The following is a 27,831-nucleotide window of genomic DNA, read 5'->3' on the forward strand; positions in this document are numbered from 1 at the left end:
AAAAATATTGATATAATTCTACAATAACCCCCCCCGGGTAGAGTGATTTGGTTGAGGGTTATGAGCGTATTTTTACTGCAGCCTGAATTAAATAATGAACCCCCCATTAGGGCTGACAGGTCCAGTCTCCGCCGCTAGAGCCCTCCCTGCGCTGTGCGCGCTGCCTGCTCCCGACTCGGGTTACCCTGCAGCTGAACTGTGGGCAGACGGGAGGAAGGCTGAGGGGGTACGGGGTAACCCCCCCCAAATATCACGGACACGGAGCTGCTTCCTGCACGGGAGGGGTATGAGGGCGCAGACTGCACCGAGGACCTGAGCAGCGCCTGCCTCCGCCGGCCCCTGCAATCCGACAAGGTGAGGAGGCCTGTGCCAGCCCCCGGCCTGGGCCTGTCTGTGGTGTATCGGGGAGCCGGTCCCGGGTCTTCGTGCCCCTGTCCGTGCCGGTACTGGGAAAGGTTTAACGGGGGGTTGTTTTGGGGGAGATAGCGGGGGTTGGGGGTTAGATGGCGGAGTGGCCCCTCGTCGCGGCGGGCCCCGGCCTCTCTCTCGGCGGGGACGGTACGGCAGCGGTAAGGAGGTAAGGCGACCCCGCGGTCTGGAGTATTGGGGTACAGGAGGCCCGGTAAGAACTACGAGGCATGAGCGCGGGGTCCGGGGCCCCTGGCTCCATGTCAGGCCATAATGGCGCATTATTTATTGGCTGATCTCCCGCCCCCCGAGTGGGGTTACTATGTGCACGGGATACCCCCGGGCGGGTGACTATAACCCCGAGGAGGGGCTCAGACACCCCGTACCCCGCCGGCAGGGCGGATCCCGCAGTCGTTGCGGCTATTTGTATTACTGCCATTAGTCTCTGGGGTAAAGGGCCTTGTTCCCCCGGGGCGTTTTGGGCCGGGTTAACCCCTTCACTGCTGTGCTGAGGCTGATTTGGGAGCCCGCCGGCCACACACTTCCTGTTGGTGTTTGTATGCTGTGTGTTGTGTCTACATGCATTGTTGTACTAAGTGTTTATATATACTGTGTTGTGGTGTGCATAGGCCCTGTATTTATACTGTGTGTGTAGGATGTAAGTGTGTGGGTTTTGTATCTATGAAGTGTGTTATTGTGGTGCATACAGGTTGTGTGGGTTGTTGTTTTGTATACGGGGTGTGTGTATTTGTGTTATTTTGCCGCATGCAGGGTGTGTGCTATTGTGCTGTATACCGGGTGTGTATTGTGTGTTATTGTGCTGCATACAGGGTGTGTATTGTGTGATATTGTGCTGCATACAGGGTGTGTATTGTGTGTTATTGTGCTGCATACAGGGTGTGTATTGTGTGTTATTGTGCTGCATACAGGGTGTGTGTGTATTGTGTGTTATTGTGCTGCATACAGGGTGTGTGTGTATTTAGTGTTATTGTGCTGCATGCAGGGTGTGTGTATTTAGTGTGTTATTGTGCTGTTTATATATACCGTGTTGTGGTGTGCATAGGCCCTGTATTTATACTGTGTGTGTACTGTGCGCGTACTTTGCCAGTGTTATGATTTAGTGTGTATTCACTTTGTATAGGGTCTATGTACAGTGTGTGGGTTTTGTGTCTATGAAGTGTGTTATTGTGGTGCATACAGGTTGTGTGGGTTGTTGTTTTGTATACAGGGTGTGTGTATTTAGTGTGCTATTGCGCTGCACACAGGGGGGTGTGTATTTAGTGTTATTGCGCTACACACGGAGTGTGTGTGTATTTAGTGTGTTTTTGTGCTGCATACATTGTGTGTGTATTTAGTGTGTTATTGCAGTGTATACAGGGTGTGTGTGTATTTAGTGTGTTATTGCACTGCACACGGGGTGTGTGTGTGTATTTAGTGTGTTATTGAGCTGCATACAGGGTGTGTGTATAAGAGTGTGGTGCTATCCTGTATGGTGGTGTTTGTGTTACAGTATGGCGTTAGCATGTGTGTATGCCAGAGTGTGTGTACTAGAATATAGTGTTAGCATGTGCGTACGTGAGTGTAGAATGTTAGTGTGTGTCTGTAGAGTGTGTAATTGTACGTTAGTGTATGGCAAAGCTCAACAAACGCGAGGTGCCAGGAAATAAAAACATGATCGGGGGGCGGCTCCTAGATCCAAACCGAATTTGTCGACCCATCAGGAACAATGGCCGGGTAAATGAGTTTTAACGGTTCTTCCGGCCCTCCGGAATTATTATTATTATTATTCATATTAAATAATACTCTGCCTTTTACTGTCATTAACATTTAACAGCGATGACGCTGGCTGCTTTCCCTGCGCAGGCATTAGACTCAGATATAACGCATACTGTGTATTAAAACATATTGTTACCTTGAATTGGAGCGTTCCCCGCGTAGGTTATTTAGGAATAGGAATGGGCCCGTTCTGATCGGTCCTGGTATGACTGGCAGCTTTCGTCTGCACGACCCAGATGTTAGATATTTTAGGGCTGCTCCGTTGAAGCTTCCCGCTGCTCTTTTATCAAAGTTTTGGGTCACGCATTCATCAGGTTAGACAGGATTGGGGAGCTGATACTATAGTACGGTATATCACCCGCCATTACTGAGCTGCTACCGTCTAGCTTCACGGATGGGATGTCGTACCAGGAAAGGTTCAGGTTGGGGCGCCGTAGAGGTGCGGAGCGCTTTTCCTGCGTGTGCACATCGGGGTCTTTTTTAGACCCCACATGCAACGTAGAGGACATGCAATGTACATCAAATGTACAAAGATGTGCACGGAAAATAGCTGGGGTTGGGAAGGGGGGCAAATGTGTATGGGGTAGGACTCTGTAGAGGGCATTTGCAACTCAGCTATCATATGTAATGCATGGAGTGTCCCTTTAACTGTCAATCATTCTGTCCCCTCTGTTTCAAAATGACGTAAGGAATGAGGTCACAGACGCAGGTATTTGAAATATAATCTTCTCATTTGTATCATAACCAGCAGATAAAACGTTTCTCTTCCTGAAGCCTGTATTTAAAGGGACTGCTCGTGTATAATTTAAGATTCTCTCCCAGGTGGTGAGTCAAACCACGAGGGATCACCTAATTTTACAGCGCGTCACGTGGTTATCTGAGCCACGAAAAGACTCGTTACCTTTCAGTATTAGTCATTTCTGTGCGTATGAATGATATTTACTCACACAGGTATTTGAGCGCGCATGGATCTGACGTAAGTTTGGAGTGAAATGAAGCACAGAAGTATAACAACCGTAATTCATTCGTTATATAAAAGATAGCAGATATTACATACATAAATGTTTGTATATACAGCGCTATGAAAACGTATTGCCCTCTTTTTGCTTATTTTCACATTAAATGTTTCAGATCAATTAATTAATTAAAGCGGCATTTAAATGATCACTTATATCACCCACATGAAAAAGTTCTTCCGCCCCAAACTCATCCAGCCATGTCTTTATGGACCCCAAACTGTTCCCCCAGTGTTGGAAGCAGAGCATCGTCCAAAATGTCTCGGTGCTGAAACATTAAGATTTTCCTTCACTGGAAGGAAGGGGCCGAATCCCTGATTTCAGCACAAAGCAAGGTCCATAAAGACATGGTTGGATGAGTTTGGTGGAAGAGCTCAACCGGCCACACACAGCCCTGACCTCAACCCCATCGAACACCTTTGGAATGAACCGGAATGGAGATTGTGAGCCGGGCGTCTCGTCCGACATCAGCGCCTGACCTCGCAAATACTGGATGAATGGCAGAAATTCCCACAGAGACTCCCCAAAATCTTGAGGAAATCCTTCCCAGTGGGGTGGAAGCCGTTATAGCTGCAAAGGGGAACTGACTTCATATGAATGTCTGTGTATTTAGAGTGTGATGTCATCAAAGTCCCTGTTGGTGTAATGGTCAGGTGTCCCAATACTTTTGTCCATATAGTGTAGCTGGGGGGGTGGGGGGAAGGAGCGAATGCATGTGGTGGGATTGTTGCATTTGAAAGGGGGACTCCATGAAAATGTAAAGAGGCCACGCAGCCATTATATGCATTAAAGCGCACTTTTTACATTATAAATGAAAATAAGAGAATTGTTATTGCACTCAGGGTAATTGACATGGACTCTTTGCAAAATTATTATTGAAACCAATTATCTCGGCGTATGCTTCCCGTCACATACGCGCGACAGAGGCTTTGTGAGTTTCCTTCGACTTCCTGTGCGGTTTTATGAACAAGAACCCAAACCAGCCGAGGACGTCGGCCGCTATACGCTTCCTGGAGATTTGTAAAGTGCAGGAAAGTGTCGTTAACCGCTGTTATGTGTTTATGTATACTCTGCTTCTATACGTTGCTACTGTTACAACAAACACTTCGGCCGCTAAGAAATAGAAATATTATGTTCTGCGCATGTATTTGGGGCACGGCAACCGCATGGCAACTTAAAAACAAAATGTATTATCATCCGGTATTTATACCTTAATGGAAATCAATGCCGCTAAAGGTGCTGTTCCACCAACTCTGCCAGATCTAACAGTTTGGCAACTAAACGCAGCACAAGAACCCTTAAGTCCCAGTAATGTTTAACGAACAAACCCTTCCCAGTAATACTTTTTTAATCATACAAAAATGTTGTCTCGTTCGTATTTTTTTCCGGAAAATCTTTGGCATGTGACACAAAAGCAGGCACTGATTGGTTGTTGCCATAAAACATAAAAAGATTTGTCAAATTCTGTTGTTCTTCAACATGATTAAACCTCAAGAGGAAATAATGAAATGCCAGATCCACTAAGGTTTATTTGTTTAGTGTACTGACATCTTTAAAGGGACGGCGTACCTTCTACTCACCCGTTTGGGTGAAAAACATGGATTTCCATATTTCCTAAATTATACCCTAAATACTCGAAAACCACTCACTCTGCATGTGAATCAGGGACCTCTAAGGCTTCGTTAAGGAATTGATTTGTATCCTATTAACCCATTCTTGACTTCATGCAACGAGCAGAACACTTAAAAGGCTATAGACGGACTTTGTGAAGGCACACTTGGGGATCAGGACTGAACCCTACGTGGTCATGTCGGTTCCTGTGGATTTCTGTGCCGGGACTTGGGGGGGGTCCTATAAAAATTAAATGTAAAAGCTATGTGCGGTAACGTCTGTATTTATTGTAACTGAGAAATGATTCTTGTTCATAAAAGTGAATGTGAGGGTCCCTTTAAAACCGGTCCAAAACATTCATTGAGTCAAAAAAAAAAAATATCTGGCCTTTGTAACCATAAGGTTTGCAAATTTGTAATTTACTACAAATAAAAAAAATTCTGATAAAACTAATGCAGCACATAGACTCGGCAAGACCCATCGTGCTATATTTCAGATTATAGAGCGCCAAATATTGTGAAATAGTTTATTGTGCCAATTGTAGCATATTTCTACATAATATTTCGTGTGTTTAGAGAATATTTTCTTGCACACACCTGACTTCTCTTTTTTTTTTGTTTTGTAGCCTTTAAATTTTTGTAAATCAGATTTTGCTATTAAAGATGCTGTTCCACTTAGACCAAAAAAATAATCACACATTCTAGAATGCTTATTTCGTTGCAGTTTAAGCAAATTAACCTTAGGGGAGCGTTCATTTTATTATTTACGCCGAAAGACATGTTAAAAACCTTTAAGAAGACTTTAAAGTCTCTATGACAACAACCTATCAGTACGCGCTTTTGTGTCACATGACAAGCCTTCCTGGCCAAAAAAATATATAGATGACTAAAGAATGATTTAATTGAAATCATAAGGCATTCAAGCAGTAGTGATGTGCGAAATGCAGTATTTGGTTAGAAATATGCTAAATTCAGCAGCGGAGACAGAAGAGCACCTTTAAGGAAGTATGGGGGAGGTAAAAGTTATTGGTTTTGGTTTTTTTTGTGAAATATGCAGTGGTTTGGGTGGGAGCGTTAAGGTTTATAATGGTTTGTCTGTTTATAAATCGGGCTAAAGCTGCTTAAGAATGAGAATGAGTTAAGAATGAGTTTTACTTTCCCCGAATGAAACTTGTCCTTGGGCTGCAGTTCTTGCGATTCATTTGCATAATGTCCGTGAAGCCCTTTCCGATATACCTGGATTTATTATACTCTATTGTAGAAATGGTGATATGTCAAGTTTTTGTTTTTTTTTTGCGATGTTTAAAAGAAATCCAGTGGGACTCGGGTCATGTTTTTCTCCTGTTTCTGCCAAGGGACTAGATCCCAGAAGTGTTGCTGAGCTATAATAATAGAGAGAATATTTATTCCTTTATTCATTACTCATTTACCCTTCTTCTCCACTCAGCTCCAGCTGCTGTCTTCCCGCCGCAGATCAGAGGCATTTCTGTATGATCCACTAAAAACGGTAATTATCTTTTTTTTTTTTTTTTGTCCGAGTCCTAATTCTTAACCCGTCACAGATGCCCTGACCGATGCCTCTCTGAAGGATAGGTTCCAGCTGTGATTACAGAGATAGGACTTGCATGAAGTGTGGTAGAGTGATATGCGTACGGGGCGAATTAAGAACAAAAGGAAACCCAGAACCGCGGATTTATAAGGCATGCCATAATGTCTATAAGTGTATATTAGCAACCTAAATAATTCCAGCTGAAAATGTTAGGTATGTACCTAACATCGGTATTTCTAGAAGATAAGACTTCTGGTGGCTTTGCTTGGACAGCTGCTTGCTGGCGCTTAAACAAATGTCCACGAGTAATTAGGTACTGCGCTCTGGCTCCTGTGTCTACATTGGACCTTGGCTATATCACTAATCAAAGCAGAGGGAAGGAGAAAAAACGATGAACTTCACAATTTAACCAAACGTTTGATGCATAAACGAGTAAAACATTTAGAAAAGGATAAAGTTGGAACAATGTTTCTGCGTAGAGCGGCTTGTTTGTGGGAGTTGGTGTCCTACACCCATGCTGAGCAAACTCTGATGACTTCCAGTCCTCATCCTCTAGCTCCATTGCCTCTCCAACATAGCTCTCCCCCCTCTCCGCCTCCCATAAGCAGCAGGAGGGGGTCTTTGCCCCAAGGTGAGCTTTCTCAATTTCACTAGGGCAACGGAACTTAATTTATATGCTGTCCTTATGTTCTGCATGCTAAAAGAATGCTATAAGATAACATTTTTATTTACTCGTGTAAAGTTCGGAGTCCCAAAGCATACAGTATGTGGAAGATTGTTCTTTCTGTGGAGCCGACCACATTGACAATCGGTGGAGGTTTCGTGGCTTCCGGTCTCCTGCCCCCCTAGGAAACTGTAGGCAGATACAGACAGGTGTGGGTTTGTGGTTCCTTTGCATGTTGCATACCCAGTTTGTGATGCCTGTGAGTGTGTAGATACATCAGACCCAGCAAGCTTAGCTAATACATTTAAATCTTCCTTGCGTATTCACAATGGAAGTAAACACACCGGGGCAACGTAAAGCACAAGCAAAGCGATTGGACCTGAATTAGTTGGAGTATATTAAAGGGGTGCAGTGCTACTTTATAGTGATGAACGAAGGCGTTTTTGGAACACATCTGGGATACTTTCCAATGCAGGGTATGTGAATGCATGCATTAAATATAAATACAAATATTATTTAAATATGCTTCTGTCTCAGGAGCCTTCAAGGAACCAGACAGATACATTGTGGCCAAACGTGACTTTTCATGCGCGGCACTAAGTAGTAAAATGTTGAGCCAGGTATATACGTACAGGACTGAGTATATCCCAAGAGCGGGTAACTAACAATTTACTGTTTTTGTCTATTATGTGCTTATCTGTATACGTTTGTCCCCCTTTTCACTCCTAAAACAAAAGTAAAAAATATATTGTTCAGCCCAAAATCAGTTTTTGAAAGCCCATAGTCACATATTAAATGTAGAATTAGTGGCAACGTAAGACCGTGATCAGAATCCCGAGGTTTATTTACTAAACTATGAGTTTGTGGAAAGTTGTGGTTTCCGCTCCCTAATTTCCCAATGCGTTATGAAGGGCCAACCTTGGGGAGCTTCTCCTGGAAGTAGAGATGAACCGGCCCCGTATGAAAATGTTAAATTATGTCATTTTATTTATTTTTGTGTCATTATTTGAAAGTCACAACTATTAAGCAATTTTTTTCTAGCTTTAAACCGCTGTGGATTTAAATATGAAATATAATATAATAAAATGATCATTATTTAAAATAAATGCCCGCTGTGTGTATTTTACAGTTTCTTCAGCCTTTTGGACACAGCGGACCATGGCACGTCTAACAAAGAGGCGACAGGCTGACACAAAAGTGATCCAGTACCTCTGGACAGCCATAGAAGTGATACGCAACCAGAAACAAATCGCAAATATCGACCGCATTACAAAGTAAGTCGCAGTCCATTTCCCGAGCTGTCGAATTAGCGTGCCTGTGCATTTATGTTGCTCTTTCACTCAGTTAATCGCAGGTTCCCTGACATGTTCCTTGCGTCTCAAAGTGTCTGAGAGACAAACGTTTCGCGCCGCCTCGTATTTGAGAAGTTACCTGGGCAGGTCTTTTTTTTGGAACAGAAGAGACACAATTAAGATGCAGGACAATCTCTCACCAAACCTTTTCTCTTACTGTTTAAAAGGGATATTTCCTAAATAGGTCGATAACTCTCTTTATTCATTCTTTCGCTAGATTTATTTTCAAGCAGTCTGCGGATCCTCGTTGGGTTTAACTCATGCCGGGAAGGTTCTGTGAGAAATTTGTTGAGGGACGCTCCAGTCTTCATATACACTTTGATGCGTGTGATCGATGTGTGGCCCCTTTTAGTTCTGTCTGTTCTGCAAAATGCACAAGGGGGATTCTGCAGAATATCATCGAATGCATTTGCTCAAATCCACCCAGTCAGCTCCAGCATCAGCTCCGCAAATGCTGCAAGTGGGGGTCTTCCCTGTGGGCATGCAGGGCAAGCCCTCTCATGGATTTCCAAGGGAGTGCTTTCCTGCCACCGATTGGCTGCTTCAAGCAACCAGTCACTGGTAACAAATGTTGAACCATGGAGGAAGAGGGCAGCAGATGCTGCAAGTGGGGGTCTTCCCTGTGGGCATGCAGGGCAATATATCCAGTATGTGTTTTTTTTTGTTTTGTTTTTTTTTTTAAATAATTAATTTACTCACAGCATGCTTCAATATGGAATAGTAACTGGCGTCATAAATCAGTTTTACTCTGTCCTTTAACATTTTACGCCTTGAGTCACTTTTGACGTTTCAGTCGCAGTGGGGCATAACACTAATTTATCTGAACCGGATTTAGTATTAAGTTTAGTGGTTCTTATGACATAAACATCAAGTGTGAGCTTTGCTGTCATAGATCAGTGTTTTAGAACAATAAAGTTGTTTGAAGAGCTGCACTTTATTCTCATTATAGTTTGAATTGGAGACTAAGCCTGGGGGTTAAGTTCCTCCGCAGACAGAGAAGCAACGTGTTGTCACTGCTGCCCAAGAGCTTCCTGACTGCAGATCCCATCAAGCTGTGACACTGAGCATGATGGGAGTTGTAGTCTGCAGCATTAGAAAGGCATGCGACGTGTTTTGTCCCTGTAACTATAGCTGCTTTGAAGTTCAACTCCTATCACACTCAGTAAAAGTACTGTAAACGTAGTTGTCGTCCGCGGCTGCTGGAATTTTAGATGTGGCAGCAGCGGGCCGCTCGTGGCGCTCGCTGCCAGCTGTCTTTGTGTAGGTCTTTGGGCAAACCGATCTCGGTATGTAAACAAATTAGCCGGGGTTAGTGCCAAAGTAATCTAGAAAATATAATGCGCAAACAGGATTAACGCATTGCCTGTCACAGCAGCTGCCGTCCCGTGTCACGGGTATTTCATTGGGGAACATTGTATGTGTTGAGTTATAAAAAATTTTCACCACTACTTCTGTACACTAAATATGTCAGTGATATATTCCAAATTCCTATTCCTAATGGCCAATAGCGGCACTGAAATCATTTGCAGTCTTTTAGGTCATTGATACTTCCGTGATGTAGCAAGAACATGTCCCAGGTAACGTGGGGGGGAATGATATGTCGTTTCGTTTGTGTTAATGTTTGTGTTAATGTCCTCGCGTAGGGATCTGTTTGTTGATGTTGGTTGCTCGTCCGCTTCTAGTTCCGTTATCAGTTTGGCTCGTTTTCAGTCCTCTTTAGTTGCCCCCGGTGGATTTAGATCACTTGATCAGTCGTCCGGCTAGTCATTCTGCTTCTAGACTCTGGGAAACTCTTCTGTTCTTAAATATTTCATTGGATTTTTATGGGCCAAGCTTGTGATCTATCAAATAAGAAATTGTAAGCTTGTAAGAGCAGATATCTCTTCTCCTTCTGTACCTCTGTCTTAACGCGTTAATAATAATAATAATAGTTATTAGTAATAATAATGTTATTAATAATATATTAATAATGTTGTTGTTATTATTACTTATTATAATGCCACTTTTGCATTGTATAACGTTATTACTTGTGCATTTGGACTATCCTGGCCGAGATGAACATTTGTGAAATAAAACCACTTGAGTTGGTTGCGAATTTCCTACATTTACTGAAAGTGTGTGTTTCATAAAATGATATTCCACTTGATTAACCTGTGAAAACCCTCATGACGTTCCAATGCCGTCCTGAAAAAAAGTGGCCCCAAAACCTATCGTGATGGCTTGGAACGTCATGAAGAAAGTGAAGATTCAGCTCCTTGGTAAGCAAACTTGGGGTACTTTGCCGTAGCGGGGGGGGGGGCTGTGCAATATACGGCCAATAATGTGGCGGAATCCCCAATATTTATGCTTCTGGTGTTTTTTTAATGACACCCCAGAGGAGCTCTGGCAGGAAGGGGTCTATGTGTGTAGCATATAACTGCATCCCCGCTGATGTCTTTAAACATTTAAGAATACTTTCCATTATCTGTGAATGCAGATACACTTTCATCATACTTCCTTGTCTTTTTTTTTTTTTTGTTCTACGATGTTTAATTAAAAAACAAAACTCCAGAAACATACAATGGCACGCTAAATGCTCCCGAAGAGCGATGTGTTTTCCTTGGGTCAAAGTAACTTTGAAACAAACAACACGTTAATGTATTTCTCTCTTTAAATAGGTACATGACCCGTGTGCATGGCATGCACCCAAAAGAGATCACGCGCCAGCTTAGCCTAGCCGTGAAAGACGGCCTTATTGTCGAGACGCTTACAGTGGGCTGCAAAGGATCCAAGGCTGGCATTGAGCAGGAGGGATACTGGCTGCCCGGGGACGAGATGGTAAGTATTATTTTGACGCAAGAGCGGAACTTTCCTGCTCTTTGATATTACTTCAGTACGTCCGATTCACAGCTATAATAAATTCAGTGTCCGCGGTACTTAAATACCGGTAGAATGGTTTGTGGATCTAAATTCTCAGCGTTTATAACGAAATCGTTTTTCACAATATATAAGAACCTTTCTTATGGAAAAGAGTCCCATGAATTGCCTTCATCTGGGTACTTCTCCGTGTAAAGGAAAGCCGGACCTTTAATGCTCCGACCTGGCTCTGCAGCTGTTCTTTACTGAAGGTGCTGCTACGAAATAAAATGAATTAATCAATATATTGTAATCCCTAAACATGGTTAAATGTATTCAAACTTTATAATTATATGTATAATAACTGATTAAAATGTGTAGCCCTTTACTCCTATTAGAATATAGATTCTGTTCTTGATTGGCTGCTGATTTTTATTCTTTTTTTTTTTTTTAAATTGTAAAAAATGAATCTATAATTAAAGGTAGTGCAGAAACTAAGAAACTCCATTTAGTTTAGATAAGTAAGCAGTTAAAATCTATTATTTACTTTGTAACACAGCAAATAACAGCATTGCAATAAACCCAGCATGTAATGCGCTCTGTCTGCTGGGTGATACGGATCGCGGGCAGGCAGGCAGGCAGGTCTGTGTTTGCCAGACAGCGTGCTTCGCCGGGTGACATGAAGCAGTCTATCTGTGCCATTGATCCGGGCAGACGATGGCCTTAAGGCTGAATACTAACAAAATAATTCTGACTTTTTTCTTTTTTATAACCGCTTAACGGCAACGGGAGGCAAATGTTTATATGAGTTCACGATGCCTTCCAACTGGTTCGTTGGTTACGTACATTTCTGCCATGTGATGTTAAATGTTTACATTATAAAATATCATTATTATTATTTTTATTATTATATAATATCATAAATGGTGCTACACATTGTATGCTATGAGTCCCAAATTGCTCACTCGATTATGTGCGATTGGCATGTATCTGCAAACCCCAGCTAACAAACACAGTCAACAAATAATCATACTATGGAAATAGTTATTGGTTCATAGAAGGTGCAGTCTTTGGTAACATTTTAAGCCCTTTGTGGGGCCAAAATAAAATAAAATCTAGGCTTTAGGATGTCAGAAGTCTTTTCTTTAGATGGATTGGCAGGAAGGCTTTCAAAGACGTACAAAAAGACCATGTTTCGGGGGATTAACATAAACCGATAATCCATACTAGATGTGGACCCTCTTAGGTAGACAGGAACTGAGGATGTAATTACACGTCCGTAGTGTTTAATAAACCTCAGTCTTGTTTTAATCCATCGCTTCTGGAGTTGAAGATAGATATATTGTAATTGCAGAGTTTTCGTTCAAGTTGCCCTTTGATATGAATACAGTGAGGTGTCATATAGTGTGTCCAAGTATTGAGGAACGTTGGCTAACCAGTTTGTTCCTAATAGGTTGGATATAAAGTGTCCATGGTGGTGGCAAAGTGTTTTGGTGCCGGGTTTCACCAACATATATGTGTTGGGGCCGTAATTGCATCGTATGAGATTGCAGGTGACCCCCGGCGGTTCTGGGGTGTGCGCCTCGGAAATAGAAATGTGCTGGCAGGTTGCACGTTTGTAGCTCTTGTGGGGAACGATCTCTGTGACCGAGGGTTCAGTAGAAGGAACTTGGTTCCTCACCGGATGATTGTGGAGATCGGCTGCCTGTTTGTATGGCATGACAGGTGGTTTTATACCAATGTCTGTGTTTGCTACTCACAGAGTACTGGTTGTAGTTGCTTATCTATATTGTTGAGCGGATCTGTTAAGTTGTTTAGGTGATAAACGGTGTAAGACATGCTCTTCTTTTACTTACATTAGAGGAAACCACTAATCGCTAAGACCTATTCAAATTCTCTGTCGATTTGCTTCACCGAATGCCCTCATTCGACAAAGAACTCATGCAGGTAGAATAGACAGTCCGTCGCTGATAACGTTACCTACAACAACTTCATAGAATCACTCAAGGATCTAGATTCAGCTTCAGCATTGAATAAACCTCCAGAAATAATCCGCAGGTAAGCGATGGCCTGTACTCATTGCGAGAATTAACATATCCACACATACCGTATTTGCTCAATTATAAGACGGCCTCCCAAAATTTGAATATTAATTTGGGAAAAAAAGAAATAGCCTGAATTTAAGACTACACCATAGGGAAAAAGTTTTATTAGTAAATATTAGTATTAGTAAATATTAATTCACATGTAAACTATTTTTTTTTATATTCAATAAAAACTATGATTGAGAAAAATTATTCTGTTTATTTACTTTTTTTTTCCACTCTGCCCCCAGTTATGCACATCTGCACCCCTGATATGCCTTTTCACCCCCTATATGTCACTCTGCCTCCAGAAAACCATTATACCCCCCATGCCACTCTTAACCCCCCCCCGACTTACCAGTGCAGCCAGCGGAGGTCTGTGCGATGCCGGCGCTCTATCAAAGAAGAGGCCGGAGAGGAGGATCCAGGTCCCCTGCAGCGCTGCGGGGGATCTAGATCTTAGTCTTGTAGTCAGACCTCTATTTGAGGTCTGATTAGAAGACTATCTCGAAGAGCATTTGCTCTGAAAAAAGCCTTGTCTTATATTCGAGCAAATACGGTAATATATATTCTGGTGCGAAGGAGAAGAGAGTTATACTATTATGAGGAGATGACAGAAGCAGTAGGTCTCTAGTTGGGTTAGTGTACTGGCTGATGTAATCACGTTAAACACCTGACACATATGCTTCATCGTCTTAATCTGGCGCTTCAATTTTTTATTTGTACTATCGCTTATTCTTAATGCTACCCCCCCTTTTCCACTGGAAAATTATGACTAGTACTCTTGTTTTTTAATCTTTCTGGAACAACTTATATTTACATGTTCGATGTTGTAACTTTCTATCAATAAATCACTAGTGTCAGAGTCTAACATTATAGCCGCTCACTCCAACTTCATTAATATCAAATTCAAGATAAGCTCGTATAACAAGTAGCGCAGTTGGGAGTAGATGTGACTTCTATCTGCAGGATCAAGATCATTATATCCACAGGGTGTGTGTAGGGCTAAAAGGGCGATGGTAACACTTTAATTATATATCCTTTAACGAGCATACCTCATAGAATCCACCACGCACTCCTTCATTGTGGTATAAAATAAAAATGTTTGTTTCAATTCATTAAAAGCCATATTCAGCAGGCATTATACGATATTAATACTCCATAGCGCCAGGTGTGTTCTGAATAAGAAAGGCTTGGTCTTAATCACCCAAACCGACACGCTAACTGATAAGTCTATGGAAGAACTGACGTTATTAGCACTGCCGTAAAGAAGCAGCTCAGCGATGCTTGAGCAGGGAAAGTCACATGACTGGCAGCCTCCGGCTCTGCAAAATTTTATATTTGTCATTTAATTTTTTGGATTGAAATCTGCTGACATCTGGTGGTCGTGCGCATGAAACGTACGGAGGAATCATTGCGTAAAACAGAGCTTTTGGAGGCTGCAGTGTAGAAATAGCAATTTTCCAGTAAAGAAAAATAAGACCGGTTGTTCTGTACATGTCCTAAAAAGCGCATTATTTAGCAGTATGATGGGCTTTCACCTTGTGGGTTCAGCCGCCCATCCACTGACATAGTAGTCATAGTTAATGATGTATTAATGATGTAGTTTATAAGGCTTTTGCCCTAGGCCAGACCCAGAGAAGCACCCCCAGTCCTGCCATTACGAGGGTTGGATACAACCATTTCTAAGGTTTAGAACCATTACACCTGGATATGCGCTACAGACTATGATGGCGCTACATAAAACAATAAATAATAATATGCCGGTGCCCCACCTAATGACACAGAGAAAGATACTACAAACCTCCGTGGTATGAATGGGTGAGTCTCAAGGGAAACGTCAAGGAATATTCCAGAAGACACCGCTCTCCGTAGTGCAGCGACGACTCTAATCAGCCGCTCGATCTGTTTATGTGGCAGCGCTGCTGGCCTTAATCTAATTTTTTAATTAAAGATTAGGACTGTGACAGCGGCCTCACGTGTCATCAGTCAGTCAGCCTTGATCGCTCTACCTAATCCAAAAGTTCTGAATAAACCAGCAACGGACCCTTATCTGCTATAAAGTGTTCTAAGAACACCTCCTGAGAGACTTGGGATTCCAAAATACAATGTGGTGCGCCAGGCTTTTGTCCGCTGAGGACACATTGGGCTCCCATTAGCTTTGGTACAAGCGGCGTGGGCCCTCCATTAAGTAGGGCTGATATAATAGTATCCCCCTGCTCACACTCTATCTATAGCAACACATGGGGCCGAAGAGCTAGTGCTGTTCCTTGTAGATGCTGGAGGGGCGTATTTGACCATCATCATGCGCGGGGTAGCTTCTTGCCGGTGGCTGCCATTACTACTGTCAGCTTAACTTTAAATCTGTTCTGCTGGGCGATGCAAATACATCAAGTAGCCGGTTATCTGCGTAATTAAGGTATTCGTTTGCATATTAATCAGAAACATATTTGCCAATCCATTTATTAATTCCATTATTTTTAATATTTATCAAAATACAACCTAAATATTGCATGTCTAAAAATGCCACATCGGCAAATCACTCCCATGTAAAGGTAAGTAGAAGTATTACAGGACATTGTGTATCGTGCCATCGGCTCGGAGGAGCTGCTACCCATAAGTAAAACGCAATAATAAGAAGAGTATTATTTAGCTTTTTTGTGTTAACCGAAAAAAAAAAAAGGTATTTTTTTGATAATTTACCGTTCCCTTAAAAAAAAAAAAAAACCAATTTAAAATCCATTTTATTGATAAAGTGATCTGCTGAACTGTATTGTGTGATCCTAAACATTAAGGGACTGTGATAAAGTACATAGAATGCTGTAGTAATTCACATACAGGCCATCACACCTGTACACCAGTGTGCGCCTGTCATTTTTAGGGCTACGTATATATTGTATTAAGCTAAGCATTGACCCATTGGCTACCCCTTTGCTGGCAGAGGCCACTTTATTTTCTGTTTCCTATTTTGTAAAGTTTTGCCGCTAATTCTTTTGCAATCCCTCTAGAAATTGTCCGTTCTGTTTAGCCCAACGCTTTTGTAAATTATTGCAGATGAAACAGCACCAAATTCACGGACGAGAGGGAAAAACAGTGAATTCACCTGAGGTTTGTTAAAGTGCTTTGATATCAAGCTGTACAAGTATGTAAATCAATACTTTTCTTTGTCATTTTTTTTTTTTTGTAAATGCAACATTTTTTTGCTTCCGCCATAAAAAGTAGGCGATATAACGCAAAGCCTAACAAAGCGGTAGACGGTGCACTTTTGGGTTAAAACGGCAGGAATAGAGGATGACGAATGAGATATGTACCGAAGCATTTTGTAACCCCTGCAGACATGGAGGAGATTGCAATGCATTGGAATAACATAAATCCCCCCCCCCATCGCCCCAGCCTGACGCTTCATATGCAGCTATGAGCTTTGATCCAAGAAGCGATGGGTCCTTGAAGAGCGCCCAGCAATGCTATAAATCAGGAGAAACGCCTAGTGATCGGGAAATGTATCATCTTTATAGAGAATATGTTACGTGTTACACAAATTATTATTAGGCTATATGGTGATGCCGTAGCAGGGCATTTAAACCCGATTTGACCTATACATTTAGCTACCAGTCTCAATATACGTAGAGGCTGTTTTTAATGATGTCTCCGCATCGTGGTGAGTAATTGTTCCACGAGGTTTCACCAAGTTCCGAGGGACTTCAGTTGAGCCTAGATTTATTCTACCTATACTCCTGCTTTCAATGCTGACATATAACCGATGACAAAACTGAACCCCAAGTCTGTAGTTAATGATGGTGGATATTAAGTTCCTCCAAGCAGCGTAAACAATGCATCGCAAGCTCTCATCGTCCTGTCAGGGTTGCCTTATAACGAAGAATGCATCCTTTAGATCTCTCATTTAAACTCTAGTATACGCTACCTAACCTATCTCACTTTGGGCTGCGCGTCTCGGCCGGCCGCCTTGCCAAGTAATGCCGTGTTTCTTGTAGGACTGGGATGCGGAAACCCACGACTGGTACTGTTTTGATTGCCATTTGCCCGGAGAGGTGATTATGTGTGACCAATGTTTCCGTGTGTATCATCCCAAATGTCTACCTGATGACTTACGGCTCAGAGACAGCAGTAATTGGCAATGTCCGGTGTGCAAGGTAAGAGTCGTCCGGAACGCGGGTTCCCGCCAAACCCCATCAAAGCCGTAGCAACTCGCATTCATCAATGACAAATATTTTGAAGAAATGACAGATTTTTAGGGTTGAGCAAGAATTTCCATTACAGTTTTGCACCCCTTTCACATATCTCCAGCCCAGTACCTTTCAACCTCTTTATTACAATCGGGAGGTGTTTTTTTTTTAGGTTTTAATATTTTCTTAACAGATAGAGTTTCATGAGCACAGATCTAAGACGAATGGAGAAAACATAAATTGGCTGTGTGTGCAGCATGACGGCACGCGTTACAGCCGTCGTCGCATAATGTGCCGGGAAGGGACCCTATGGAGGCTGCAGTACCAAAAGAGCGTCAATTTGTATATTTCATACAAGAGTGGTCTTTATCATATATGCGATAACCTACATGGATTTTATTACATGTAATTCACTAAAGGGGTCTGTTGGATACTCGGTAAGGTGTGATTTGTCGCTGCATTCACCGTGGGTTAGGAAACGTCCGGTCCTGCACAATACACGGTGATTTTATAGATTTGTGCAGCTCATAGTTTAGTGAATAAAAAGCAGATATCTGTCCCGTTTCCAGTAACTCTGTCAGTAACTGCAACATTGTTTCCCCCCCATAGAGTATGAAGAAGAAGAACTCAAACAAACAAGAGATGGGTAAATACCTGCGATTCATCGTCTCCCGCATGAAGGAGAGGGTAGGTGTTTATTAGATAAAATAGACCTTTCAGTGTTACTGTGGCTTCTCTTGGGAAATCAACTTCCCAAAAGAATCAAATGCTTTCACTCTTGTTTAGTGACCCGCTAAGCCAAGTGCCATGTCTTAAATTCACGGTGGCCTTGGCTGCGCCTAGTTTATCTCCTCGTCGCATACTGCTTTCAGTCACTTTGCTGACCTAAACAATAAGTCGTTAACGTTAATTTTTCATTTCGGGGGACACCTGCTTTAAACACATTAAGAGGCCACTGGATATTTGTTTAATAGCCCCAACCAGAAGCCGATTCCACGTTTATCTTAATCATTGTAAGGTACCTGTAACAGAGACCGGCCAGAAGTAACTCCCTTTAGTCTGGTCGCCTTCTTAATGATTGGAAAACGCGCCTTGTTTCTGCTGACTAAAACTGTCACAATGTTCCACCACCCCTTGTAGTCCGTGTGAGCTGGCATGCCGAGTATGTGCATGAATGTATATGAATGTGTATGAATGAAATATTAACCCATTGATTGACGTGCTTGTAGGGCATCTACATTCTGCTTTCACAACTGACTGTTTATCATTATAAATTATTATATTTTAAATAAATCATTATATTTTAAAGTAGCAATCAGACATTGTATTGTTTTTCCCTTTTCTGAACTGATGAATCTACTTATAGTCGCCTCACTGCATAGATTTATATATATATATATTTATATATATATATATATATATATATATTGTTTTAGAACGCTGGTATGATGTATGCATTTTCAAGAGATGTATTTCACGTTACATGCGCATATCGCTTTTTTTTCACAAAAACGTGTTCTTTCAGGCAATTGAGCTGAACAAAAAAGGAAAAGACAGCAAGCATCCGATGTACAGGCGCTTGGTTCACACGGCCATTGATGTTTCCACCATTAATGAGGTATAGTCTTGTTTTAATATGTCCTTTTATATTTAATATTTTATTTAATACAATAACTCAATAAAGTGGGAGAGACTGTGTCATTGAAATATCTAAAAACAAGAGCTGTTATAGCATAATTTTAACATTCCTAACATATTAAGAATCCTATAGTTTTCTTCTACTTTCCCCTCTCTAGTAAATAGAAATATATTCACTAAAGTAAATATAAACTTGTTGTCCAAGTTCCGCTATATAAAATAATATTGTAGTCTGTAAATCCCCACCCAGAACATTCTGCTACTTAATAGGAAAAAAATGTTGTAAAAAATATGCCCTTGTTGACCAAATGTAGAATTTACTTAGCTGTGTCCCTTAATTTCACATCAGAGCAGTCTTGGGGTAAATTGTACCCCTTTCTTAAATCAACAAGGAGCTGTTTTTATTTCTTGTAGAAAGTAACTGAAGCAAAGTACAAGAGCTACGACGAGTTCAAGGCGGACGCTCAGCTTCTTCTACACAACACAATTATTTTCTACGGAGGTGAAACTTATTTTTTTTTTAAGCCGTGAGCTAAAATAATATTTTTTTAAGTAGAATTAAAAACATTTATATATTACAGGAAAATAATTCTATGCTAGTTGCTAAAGGATTAGGAAATGCTCAGGATATTGTGACCGGTACCGAGGGGGATCATTTAGTGCTAAGGAGGGGCAGTAAAAACGTTGTGTATCTATAGGCTGCGTGAACGTGATACCTCCACGTTCCGCTAAGGTTCCTCAGGTACCCTGAAGTCGGGTGGGAACGTCAGCCATTTTTCCAGGACACAATGCTGATCCCCTCTTCTGAATGTATATGTCCTGCAGTGGGCACATGCGGAACAACATGGAGAAAGCGCTGATATGGCAACTCTCCGTGAAGCGGCTTAATTAAATGCTCAAGCGGAGCTGTTTTTAAAACCTGGTCATCTGCTACTAAGGAATAAAAGTAAAAATTGGGTGCTTTTGACCTTCGTATCACCCAAACTTCTTGCTTGTATCTGTTCTGTTCCAAGGACTGACGCGGAACACAGTTGTTTTTTTTTAATTTCAGTTTTATATAGCGGGAGGTTGGTTTATGGATTTGTTCATAACGCATATCAGCCATGTCTGTTTTAATTACAGATGACAGTGAGCAGACCGATGTCGCTAAGTTGTTGTACAAGGATACTTGCCACGAGGTATTTCTATATGTATTTGCATGTATTTGGCTAACAGGAGTTCAAACCAACATAAAAGTTCAGTCTGTCTTAGATAAACCATTAATCACACACTCTGTTATGTTACATAGTTACTCAGTTTGAAAAATACTTGGTCCGTTAGGTTCATCCCTTCCAAGTAACCATAACGTCCATGCAAAAGAAGGCAAAAAATAAAACCATCAAATCTTTCATCCAATATTGTCCCAAACAAGTAAAAAAAATCAGATCCCTAAATAAACATTACATATGCTGAAGTAAATTGTCACCAGTATAGGAGAAAATTGCTGTATTGGTTCCAGTTACAGTATCCAGATGTGGTCCTTATGGTTACTCATGACGAAAGGTCCCCGGAGGTCTTAAAATCCTTGTAGTAAAGGAAATAAACCCTATATATATATATATATATATATACCAGATATATAGATATAGATATCTTAGAATGTGACATCATAACCCAGTATCCTCAGTCATTGTTATCTCTGATTTGCCATCACAGACCCGGATCTTAATGCTACAATCAAGGGTTTGAAGCCCAGACGATAGTGAATTTAATAAGCGCTGCCACATTTTTGGCTACGCTATGTGGTTACATAGCAATATGTTCCTTCCCATATATATTACAGCGTGGCCTTTACAGCATCATCAATGCCACGTTCTCATACTGCATTTATAGAATTACGATAACAGAAACACCAAGCTTAGCTAGCCCTATACCTTATTAGTATTTAAAAGCTCACATCCGTTACATTGTGTACTTCCCTGAGCATTTGGTAATTATAATGTAGCAGTAAATATTAATACAGCGAATCTTGTATGTCCCGGTTGTTTACTGATGGCATCATTTCCTTATTTCAGCTGGATGAGCTGCAGCTCTGCAAAAATTGCTTCTATTTGTCAAACGCACGTCCTGACAATTGGTTCTGCTATCCCTGCGTACGTATTTTATTATTTCATTTTTCTGGTTTATATTCATTTAATGTATTTTATTATTATTTTTTTATTTTGGACATGCCCTTTATTTAAAATGAATTCAGACAGTCGCATCTGATTACTTTTTTTTTTTTCTCCAGATACCCAATCACGAGTTGGTTTGGGCCAAGATGAAAGGTTTTGGGTTCTGGCCGGCCAAAATTATGCAGAAAGAAGACAATCAAGTTGATGTTCGTTTTTTTGGCCATCATCACCAGAGGTAACCTCACAAGGCGCAGGGTTAAGTAATCCCAAAAAAACAAAATGAACGTCTCTTTCCTCCTGACCCGGAGACGATATAAAAAGGTGGATGGAGAGAACGAGTCCGTTAAAAGATCCATCTGCTAATGGCTTTTATTGATCGTGCTCTTGTGTCATTCTGATTTTGAATCCGATTTGTATTGGTCTTACTACACCAATCAGTCATCAGAGACAAATGAAAGAATAATACTGTTTTGGCCCAGATACATAGTGGAAATTGTTGGGAGTGGGCCAGTTAATTTATACTTAGTTGCCATTACTCACGGTCAGTCATGACTGTAGGGTTTCGCAGTGTTTTCCATTTTACTTGGCGACAGAGAGTAAAATATCCTGATGTCCTGATGTGCTTGAAATATACGTCAGTGTTCTACATGATTAATACGGGTCTGAATTCCCATTATTACCAGAGCCTGGATTCCTTCGGAGAACATTCAGGAAATCACTGTAAATGTGCATCAGCTGCATGTCAAACGCAGTATGGGCTGGAAAAAAGCTTGCGATGAGCTTCAGCTGCACCAGCGGTTCCTACGCGATGGGCGATTCTGGAAATCCAAAGGAGAAGACAAGAGAGAAGAGGAGGCCGAATCCAGCATCTCTTCCACCAGCAACGAGCAGGTACGAGAGTCGCGTAAAGGCTGCGCATCACACAAACCTATCGATACCGTATCCTGCTGTATTCACCAAACCAGAGGCTTCGATGTAATGTAAGGACGTTTTACTTTATAGAGAGGGCGGTAGATACATGGAACAGCCTCCCAACGTAAATCGAAGAGGTCAATGCGGTCAGCGATAGGTATAGAGCCATCCTGAATCTAAGACTGATTAAGGCTTGAGTCTTTATATCAAGAAATAAGGGCAGGCTAGCGGGACCTGAAGGGTCTGATCTGCTGTCTTTGCAAATGCAATGCGATTAAAGGGTTAAATGCATGCATGCCTATAGTGTTATACGGAGTGTTTTCTTTGTGTATCGCTGAATGGGACCCCTGATTTTATAGAAGAAATGTCAGATCATTCATTGAATTGTCCGGGTTACACCTCAAGTCCTTGTACAACCTCTTACCGCTGCTTCTGGTTTTCTGAGACATTAGACACTTGGCAGTGAGCCAAATCCATACGGTTTCCAGATATAGAAATACAACCAGACGAGTTGTTTCCTATAGTTTCACAGCATAAAAAAGGTAACTTTAATTTCATCAGCTGTACACATTTAACATTCTGAATTTGGTTTCGTTGTTTAAACAGAAGGGGAATCAGGAACCTCGAGCCAAGAAAGGGAGGCGCAATCAGAACGTCGAGCCAAAAAAGGAAGTAAGTGTGAAACCCGTGCATGTTACTGTCATCTGTAACTGCGTCCGTCTCACCACGGGACCGGAAACTACATGGGACCAAACATTTTAACAAGTGGCTGTTAACTAAAGATATTGGTTGCCGGAGCGTCAATCTAAATAGGAAAACTGCGTGTTGAACTACATGTGTTTAGTCATTTATACCCAGAATTCTCTGTGACCACCAAGGACCCCAGTTGGGAATATTTGCTCCTTTGTCTCCTTTCCCTTTCATATTTTCTTTCTTCAAAGCCCTCTCCCCTCCTGTCCTCGACAATATCATACTAGCCGCAGGGTTACAGACATCATCCTAAAGTGAAGCGGGCTGAGGCTTGGGGTTTGTTAAATTACTGGAAAAATTGGGCATGTCTGTTCAATATCGGTATTGTAGCGGGGGAAGTTAATTTCCAATTTATGTTTTCTTTCTATTATAAACACTACGTAAATATATAAAATCACTTGAGTACTTCTTCTCCATTGTGGCTGCTATTAATACGGCTTAAACACAATTAGGAACCGGAACCTGAGCCCGAGACAGAAGCGGTGAGTTCGAGCCAGGAGATCCCTCCTCTCCCTCCTCCGGTGGAAAAGGTCTCCGTTTGCACGCAGACGAAGAAGCAAAGTGCCTCCTCTCCCAGAATGGTCCACCACGGCACTCAGACCAACAACGATGGCGTGTGCCAGAACATGTGCCACGATAAGTACAGCAAGATCTTTAACGAGTTAAAGGAGCGCATGAGCACAGACAACAAGCGGGAGACCGAGAGGGCCGTGCGAGAGGCGCTAGATGAAGTAAGAGCCAAAAAGACATCGCGCCAGTCATCACTTCAAATGTGTGGAATTTCACTGGGGTGACGAGGGCCGGTCATCAAGTAACTTTAATTTGTGTTAAAAGTTTAAAAAATATATTTTTTGTGTCCTTTAATCCTGATAACCAGTTGACATTTACAGAAACCTATTTGGTATATATCATACAGGTTCAGGGAACCTTCGTATATTAAACCCACGGGAAGCGTAGTGAAAGGGCACCATGGACAATGGAGAGGAGAACTTTGGTGCATTTGAGTATAAGAGTTGTCTCGTGAGATCGGCGACTCAATTCTGTGTTTACCCATTTCTCCCCCCCACTCATTTTTATAATTTATAGCTGCGAGCAGAAATGGAGGAAGACAAAAGACAAGCTGTCGGCAAAGCCGTGGCGAACGCGCAGGCGGAAATGGAGCGAAAGTGCAAGCAGGTCAAAGAAAAGAGCAAAGAGGAGTTTATGGAAGAAGTCAAAAAGCTCGGGGCCCAACAGAAGCAGCTGATTTCGCAGACCAAGAAGAAGCAGTGGGTAGGTGTTTGGAAAATGAGGAACGCAAATGGAATTCTTTGGCGCATTGGGGTTGATTAACTAAATACAGAGTTGGTGGGGGTTTGCCCTTTAGAAGGCACAGTCATATGAAGGAGCTGAAACGTTCAGCTTGTCTGTAGGCTCCCTGTTTAATGAATAGACCAAATAAACAGCCATCTAACTCTTTTTAGTCTGCATCATCAGTTAAAGTAGTTGAGGTCTGAGCCCAGCTTCCTCACCGGCTACTAATAAATCAGAACGCAGATCTCTTTATTTTAGCTGGTAGAACCTCATTGATTTGTAAGTCCGCTGCATTTATAGTGAAAATTGGTTAGAAGGATTAACTTTGTTGCGCAGCAACCTGCCAAGCTTTACGCACCATAAGCAAACGCGTCGGTGAAATATCACCTGGATCAATAACAAGCGACTCATTAATTACGTGTATTGAAAGGCTTAAGCGATTTATGCTACACCATGAAACACACCGATATGAGATAAAGGGACAGTGACAACCAGAGCAACCAGCTAAATGTGAGACTTAAATGTAAGTCGGAAAAGGGGACGCTTAGACATTTTGTAGGCTTAAGAACCGGGGCTGCCAGATATCCAGATGGGAGGAAAACAGGCAGCAAACCTCCACCTGCTACTTTAGACCGGCCGGTTAGGTGGACGTAACGTTCCTTTGATCCTGTTTGTTTCTGCGATTGCTTCCCATAGTGTTACAACTGTGAAGAAGAAGCCATGTACCATTGCTGTTGGAACACGTCCTACTGCTCCATCAAGTGTCAGCAGGAGCACTGGCACGCAGAACACAAGCGGACGTGCCGCAGGAAAAGATGAAGCGTCTCCACGAACGTCCCGCGAGAAACCCACACCAGTCCTGTCCACAGATTCAGCAAATTTCATTCTTCTTTCCCATTTACCTTCTTTTCTTTTCTTTTCTTTTTTTATTTATGTCTCCATGATGTGGTAATGGCATACTACCTGTATACATCCCATTGTGTTCGCACCAGCTGAAAGCTCGCCCAGTGCTGGGTGAAACACTGATTGCTCCGCTTCAGCACTGGTGGGGGCAGAACTCCTTTCCACAGCGACAAACTCGTGCGTCAACGTTCCTCCAAACCTGTTTGATGACAGAGGGATCTGTGCAATTTTTACGGAAGGGTTCTATGCAGGCCCTCCTGGGATCAAGCAGGGTTTAGAGTACTTTATCTACCATTGCTGTTGACAGTTTTACCAACTTTTATTGTATGTTGATTTTTTATATGTTTTTTTTTTTTTTAGTTTCCATGTCCAAAACATTTTACATTTTAGAATGTTTTAAAACGACTTTTAAGTGTTTAACAAAATATCACCCCAGTTGTATCTTTCTCAGAGACCAGAGGAACCAGCATCCGCTGTCTCTGGCCGCGGGATTAATGTTTAAGCCCCTTTTGAGGACAAAGGTCCCAAAATAGGCATCCCACGTGCATGCTATCCGCCACCAAAACCCCTTTATAGGAACGGTTGATAGGAATCGGCTAAAAACAGATGTTACTCTTTGGGGAAAACTCTTTCCTTACCCTTTACATATTAGGCATTATCATTTAGAAGGGATGGTAAGGTAAAGATTTTTATTTGTAAAGTGCAGCAGCCCACGTTCGCTCATTGCTTATTTTCAATATATAATGTTTTATAAAGAAATAAAAAAAATATATATATTAGCGTTGATTTCATAGTTTTACAAATACAGGTAATCAAAAGAAGTAATGTTTTTTTACTTTAAAATTTGCACATTTCATTGTTCTTATGATTCACGCTTGCAAAAAAACAAAAAATGCAAGCAAAGAAACTACCTTCTGACTCGACCTTGGAGTGATTTAGCCGGCATTCAACCCTTTGAGTGCCAGCGAGGGGAGCAGTGTACTGATCTGCGGGGGTATATACTGGGCTAATCGGATGTGTCCGGTATATCAAATCATTATCCCGTAGGCAGTATATGAGCGCGGCATCTAAACGGGAGATGCCGCTATTACTTATCAGGGTAAATTTGCCGCCAACAGGGCTCTGATACAAATGCCTAGACCCGCGTCCCCCTTTATTTTCTTAGAACAAATAGAGATATTTCTCTTTACTTCTAATTAAAGATACCACTTTTGTACTAATGCAACTTGTACGTATTATACCTCTGGTTTGCAGCAAACGCTGTCCATGGATTAAAGACACATAATGCTGGAGGAGGAGGAGGAGAAGTCATCGTAGTATTTTGAACTTTCTTCTCAGAATCTCGGTTTAGCTGTTACCTCTTAAGCATCAGTCATTGTGTCACCAAGATACAAAAAAAGAATCACGCATGTTAACTGTAACACGGACAGCATCTTCGGAAAAAGAAATTAATATTTTTTTCAAAAAAGTCTGCAGATGCATTTGCAATGGGGATGAATCTATTGCGGGAATACTTTTTTTTTTCCTGATCTGTTTAATCTGTTTTGGGTATAAAAAAATCCTTATCTGGCAATGTGGTCCTTTTAATTTTGCAGTGGATCTATTCTTTAATTATTTGTGAAAGGGGTTACAGTTTATGTTCTTTTAACACTATAATGGGGGAGGGTATCTTTAGAAGATTAAAAAAACAAAAATAGTTATTCGGATTTCAATTTGAGGGGAAAATGTAAATATTTCAATCATCAATATTTATTGCAAGCGATTAGACAATGAGAGTGGAACATTAGCGAGAGGCGTTTTTTTTTCTTCTCCTCTTTCGACATACACATCGAACCAGCATAGCTGCAGTTTTGTGATGTTTCGTGAACATCCTTCGCATTCCACATTGTATTGGTGGACATTTAACCACTTCTCTGCCTCGCAGTTCTTACAGCAGCAAGGGAGGTCATGTAAAAAAATAAATAAATAAATGACAAAATTGATCCAGTCCTACAAAAAGCAAGCTCTTGTGGAAATACATTTATCGTCAGATCATTCCAAGAAATGTACTTTATAACTGGTAACTGCATGAGACTTCTTGTTATTTTTGGCATATTTAACTGTGTCTTTGGACATGGTTTGCACATTGCAGAGTTAAACTAGTGTGAAAACTTTTGAATTGAAAATCGTGGCCTGGTTTTTTTGTATCCGTTGTAGGTTATAAAATTAAAATAAACATGACGATTGTTTTGGGTTTGTTTTTTTTCTCTCCAATCCATTATCGCAAAACTTAATTCACTTCTGTTTATAAAGCTGTATTAAGATGTTAAGCTTGGCCACTATGCACATTGTAATTATTCATTGTGGCTGTCTCGTTCTCCTGATACATTCGGCTATTTTGTAAGCTGCTCTTACTGGCAATATGTGTTAACATTTGTTAATAAATGTATTTAAAAAAAACAAAAAAAACTGGGAAATGTCACGTTTGTTACACAACAGTTTTTGTGTATAATGATTGTAAGTGTTACATGTGTTGTAAGTGTTGTAAGCCAAGAGACAAGCCATGAGGCATCATCACAACCATGTGATTGCAAAAAAAAGGATCAAGAGTGTTTTTCTTTCTTTACCCCCATAAGGACAGAAGACTTAATATTACGTCCCCACAAAATCGGCTCTTAATGAGACAGAAAGGGGTGGGGGGGTTCTGGGGGGGATTGCTATTCTA

General features: G+C 41.5%; 1 protein-coding gene across 1 annotated transcript; it reads left to right on the plus strand.

The window, feature by feature from the left end:
* Window positions 1-155: 155 nt before the first annotated feature.
* On the plus strand, window positions 156-27,575 carry ZMYND11 (zinc finger MYND-type containing 11). Its single transcript, XM_053467789.1, has 17 exons — window positions 156-354; window positions 6,258-6,317; window positions 8,153-8,297; window positions 11,033-11,192; window positions 16,349-16,402; window positions 17,287-17,445; window positions 18,088-18,165; window positions 19,004-19,096; window positions 19,531-19,618; window positions 20,239-20,294; window positions 21,171-21,248; window positions 21,386-21,504; window positions 21,953-22,160; window positions 22,788-22,853; window positions 23,384-23,662; window positions 24,018-24,203; window positions 24,921-27,575. Exons 3-17 carry the CDS (start codon window positions 8,182-8,184, stop codon window positions 25,041-25,043), a joined length of 1,863 nt encoding a protein of 620 aa, XP_053323764.1. The 5' UTR covers window positions 156-354; window positions 6,258-6,317; window positions 8,153-8,181; the 3' UTR covers window positions 25,044-27,575.
* The last annotated feature ends 256 nt before the right edge of the window (window positions 27,576-27,831 follow it).

Source organism: Spea bombifrons, chromosome 5 (genome assembly GCF_027358695.1).
Source record: "Spea bombifrons isolate aSpeBom1 chromosome 5, aSpeBom1.2.pri, whole genome shotgun sequence".
NCBI classification, from domain to species: domain Eukaryota; kingdom Metazoa; phylum Chordata; class Amphibia; order Anura; family Pelobatidae; genus Spea; species Spea bombifrons.

Bases quoted from the DNA above. Each gene is read 5' to 3' on its own strand.
- ZMYND11 (XM_053467789.1), top strand. From the start codon at position 8,182: ATGGCACGTCTAACAAAGAGGCGACAGGCTGACACAAAAGTGATCCAG. The intron at 22,161-22,787 runs GTACGAGAGTCG...TTGTTTAAACAG, and splicing joins CTTCCACCAGCAACGAGCAG to AAGGGGAATCAGGAACCTCG. The intron at 22,854-23,383 runs GTAAGTGTGAAA...AAACACAATTAG, and splicing joins ACGTCGAGCCAAAAAAGGAA to GAACCGGAACCTGAGCCCGA.